Consider the following 3,209-nt stretch of genomic DNA (forward strand, 5'->3'; position numbering starts at 1 on the left):
CAATTTTGTCTCAAAATAAATACATCGAACTATTTGGTTCACGTGTGAAACAACAAAATGATTTTGACATAAAGTAAGTGCTATAACAAAGACAAGGGAAAATGAGTATACTCAATGACTATGTATATATTTTTTAGTAAAAAATTTAGACTTTCGTTGACAACAAGGGCCCGAGGATTTCTTGGGCTACGGCCAGGAGGAGACGTAAAGATTCTATTTTTCGAAAGAGATATTGAGTCGGCATCTTAATTATGTTTAGAATTTATTAAAATAATAGTTCCTACGGCTTTCCGACTTTGGATTGTAAAATTAAGGACTCGAAAAAAGGAACAGCGATTAAAATAGGAAAGAAATCCAACTTTGGATTCTACAATCAACTTGTAAAATCACATAAATATCAATATAACCTAACAAGAACCCAACAATTATACTGAACTACCATTTCCAGATAATTTAAGAGGCATCTGAACACCAAGTTCTCTAAGTCGGTTCACGATGTCATAAAGAAATTCAAACGTGAGCTTGTGCTGTGAATTAAGATCGTTTCTTACATTTGGATGAAGTCTGAACCAGTCTCCCAACATCTTGTGTACGTGTGAACGAACCATACGCCATGGAACCGGATATTTCTCACAGAACTTCAAATATTCCACCAACAGATCACCTTGGTCCAGTTTCCCTTCTTGAGTATTTTCTTCATTCTCATGTACCCATTCTGCAGTTCGATATCCACTACACAGAGCTGGATTCTCGAGAAGAGACTCCGCTGAAAGTACCCCTTCGACACCAGTCTCTTCAATACACTGCCAGGCGTCATCCACGTGGCGTATATTTCCATTGGCAAGGACAGGAATTCTAACCACATCTCTAACCGCTCTGACGGCATTCCAGTTAGCCCTGAATTTCTTTCCATCCTTTTCATCTCTTGTTCTTCCATGTACAGCTAAAAGAGAACAACCAGCATCCTCCAGCATTTTGGCATAATTAATGGTATCTTGCAAATCTGGAAATATTCGAATTTTGCATGACACCAGAACGTTAAGGTTTTTAGACAATTTTTCAACTAGGGACCTTACAAGAGGAAGATTATCCATGAGGAAAGCGCCATAATTCCCCCGCCTTGCAATACGTTGGGGACAACTGCATAAGGAATTGAACAAATTGCGATCAACTCTATCCCAGATAAGAATGCCAAGAAGCAGTTCAATCATGTACACCAACAAAGTGATTCACTCAGGTGTTCATAAATATGTACACCAACTGGGTGGCTCGATGAGGTTTTCCATGTTCCAGATAAGAAAGCCAATGAAGCAGTTCAATAATTTACAATATCAAAGAGAATCACTCGAGATTTTCATAAATATCCCAAATAATTCAACCAGAAGTCACAAACAGAGAGCAAGATTCAAGAAAAGAGTCCGGCAGATAACTCAAAATTTAAAAGAAAAATGGCTGCTTGAGGATAAAGATTGTTGGAAGACAAACAAGAGGACAGGCTACATCTTCCATGACAGATAAACGTTATAAAGTGTTGAAGGATATTAAAACAAAGCCTTGCCTTGATATGTATAGTGAGGCAACATTTGAGTAGATAAGTTCAAGCAAGCCTATCCACGATCTAATTTCTAATCTGTTGTAACTCCAAGTGACCGAAATTTCTTTTGATTTCATGGAAAGGGAACTTCAAACATACTTTTATGACAGTATTTACTAGTATGTGGGTTTCCACAGCTTTTACATAAATAAATAACATGTAACTGAAATTACTGTTTTGTCATCCAAAATAATAAAATCATAAATCTAGTTCCTTCATCCATGTTTATGTTACATAATATTTTGAACAAAATAAATAAATAAAATCAAGAAGCTTGATAATGTTGTTTTCCAATAAAATAATTGCTATTTCATATCAAGAACTAAAAACAAATGGATTTTAAACTAAGCATATATATTCAGACACAACACAACATTTAATAAAAAGAATAATAAAAACAGTGTAATGTTAAGCAAGTGAAAACTTGAGAAACAAATACCCAAAATTGATGTCGACATAATCACAGTAAGGCTCCACTCTCCGTGCTGCCTCCAGCAAAACATCCGGATCATTAGCGCAGAATTGCACAAACAGCGGCCTATCCTCCTGCCATTTCAAACAAAATCGAGTCAAATGCAAACATTAGATAACATGTGGCCCATTTCCATTCAAGGGAGACCAAGAAATTAATTCATATAATTATGTTTACGGAGATTTATACTCAAAAGTACAATGTGATTTTTATTCAATTGAATCCCTAGTACCCCTGTTCGTGCTCTGCTGAATCGGCCTGTTTCTGGAATATATCAGCCGCGAGTTCGTATCAAATGAGCAAATTTCTCGTGACATACGGGCTACGTACAAGCTAAAAGAACCGATGATTGAAACTGGAACCGACATATACCTTACAGGTCGTAAATTCTTCTGCCCGATACTTTTGGTTTTCACTGAAAATTCTAGAGTGAAGCATTGGAGTGTAGGCAGCTTGAGCGCCGTACTTACGGCAGAGAAGACGAAAGGGCAGCTCCGAGTTGTCCACCATGGGGGCCACCAGGAGCTTGGGGCAGCCCAATTTCTTCCCATGGGACCAGGCCCTCTCGATGTGGGCCTCACCGGTCAAGTACCCATTTGGATCACCCAAAGGAGCAGATTCTTTCTCTGTAGGAATAACTGAAGCTTCTGACGAGCAGAGAGTATCGTCTTCTTCAATGGTGGGGAAGGATTGTGTAGAGAGGGGTTGAGATTGGGCAGCCATGAACGGGATGAGAGGATTCAGTTTCGGGTCAGGGTTGAAGTAGAGCTGGATCAGACGTGATCCAAATTTGATTCTCATGGGAAAAGGTTGGCAGCGGCGGCGGAAGCGGATTGATCCATCGCCGCCGTGGGTTTTGGGAGGTGCTTGAAATAATATTGGCCTTGGGAAATAGGGCAGTGGAGGGTTTTTTGGTTTTGGTGGAGGGTCATATTGACCCGACCGTTAATTCAGCTTTTAAAAAATCATTACATGGTTCCCGAAAATAAACAAATAATAAAATGAAAAAAAATACAGAAGCCAAACTAGTAAATGCAGAAATTCGAGGGGGGAAAACAAAAAAAGGGGTATAAAAAAGTAAAGAAAAAGAGGACATACCAACATAGATGTAAACGATTCAAATCAAATCAAACCAAAAAAAAC

General features: G+C 38.5%; 1 protein-coding gene across 1 annotated transcript; it reads right to left on the reverse strand.

The window, feature by feature from the left end:
• Positions 1-349: 349 nt before the first annotated feature.
• Positions 350-3,004, reverse strand: LOC140969035 (uncharacterized). Its single transcript, XM_073430250.1, has 3 exons — positions 2,439-3,004; positions 2,034-2,140; positions 350-1,140 (listed from the first exon to the last, which is right to left on the reverse strand). The coding sequence occupies exons 1-3, from the start codon at positions 2,865-2,867 to the stop codon at positions 426-428; spliced, it is 1,251 nt and encodes a 416-aa protein (XP_073286351.1). The 5' UTR covers positions 2,868-3,004; the 3' UTR covers positions 350-425.
• Between the last annotated feature and the right edge of the window lie 205 nt (positions 3,005-3,209).

This window comes from Primulina huaijiensis, unplaced genomic scaffold (assembly GCF_012295235.1).
Source record: "Primulina huaijiensis isolate GDHJ02 unplaced genomic scaffold, ASM1229523v2 scaffold39593, whole genome shotgun sequence".
Taxonomy (NCBI): Eukaryota; Viridiplantae; Streptophyta; class Magnoliopsida; order Lamiales; family Gesneriaceae; genus Primulina; species Primulina huaijiensis.

Bases quoted from the DNA above. Each gene is read 5' to 3' on its own strand.
- LOC140969035 (XM_073430250.1), bottom strand. From the start codon at position 2,867: ATGAGAATCAAATTTGGATCACGTCTGATCCAGCTCTACTTCAACCCT. The intron at 2,141-2,438 runs GTATATGTCGGT...TTGAAATGGCAG, and splicing joins AAGAATTTACGACCTGTAAG to GAGGATAGGCCGCTGTTTGT. The intron at 1,141-2,033 runs GTATTTGTTTCT...TTCCTTATGCAG, and splicing joins TATGTCGACATCAATTTTGG to TTGTCCCCAACGTATTGCAA.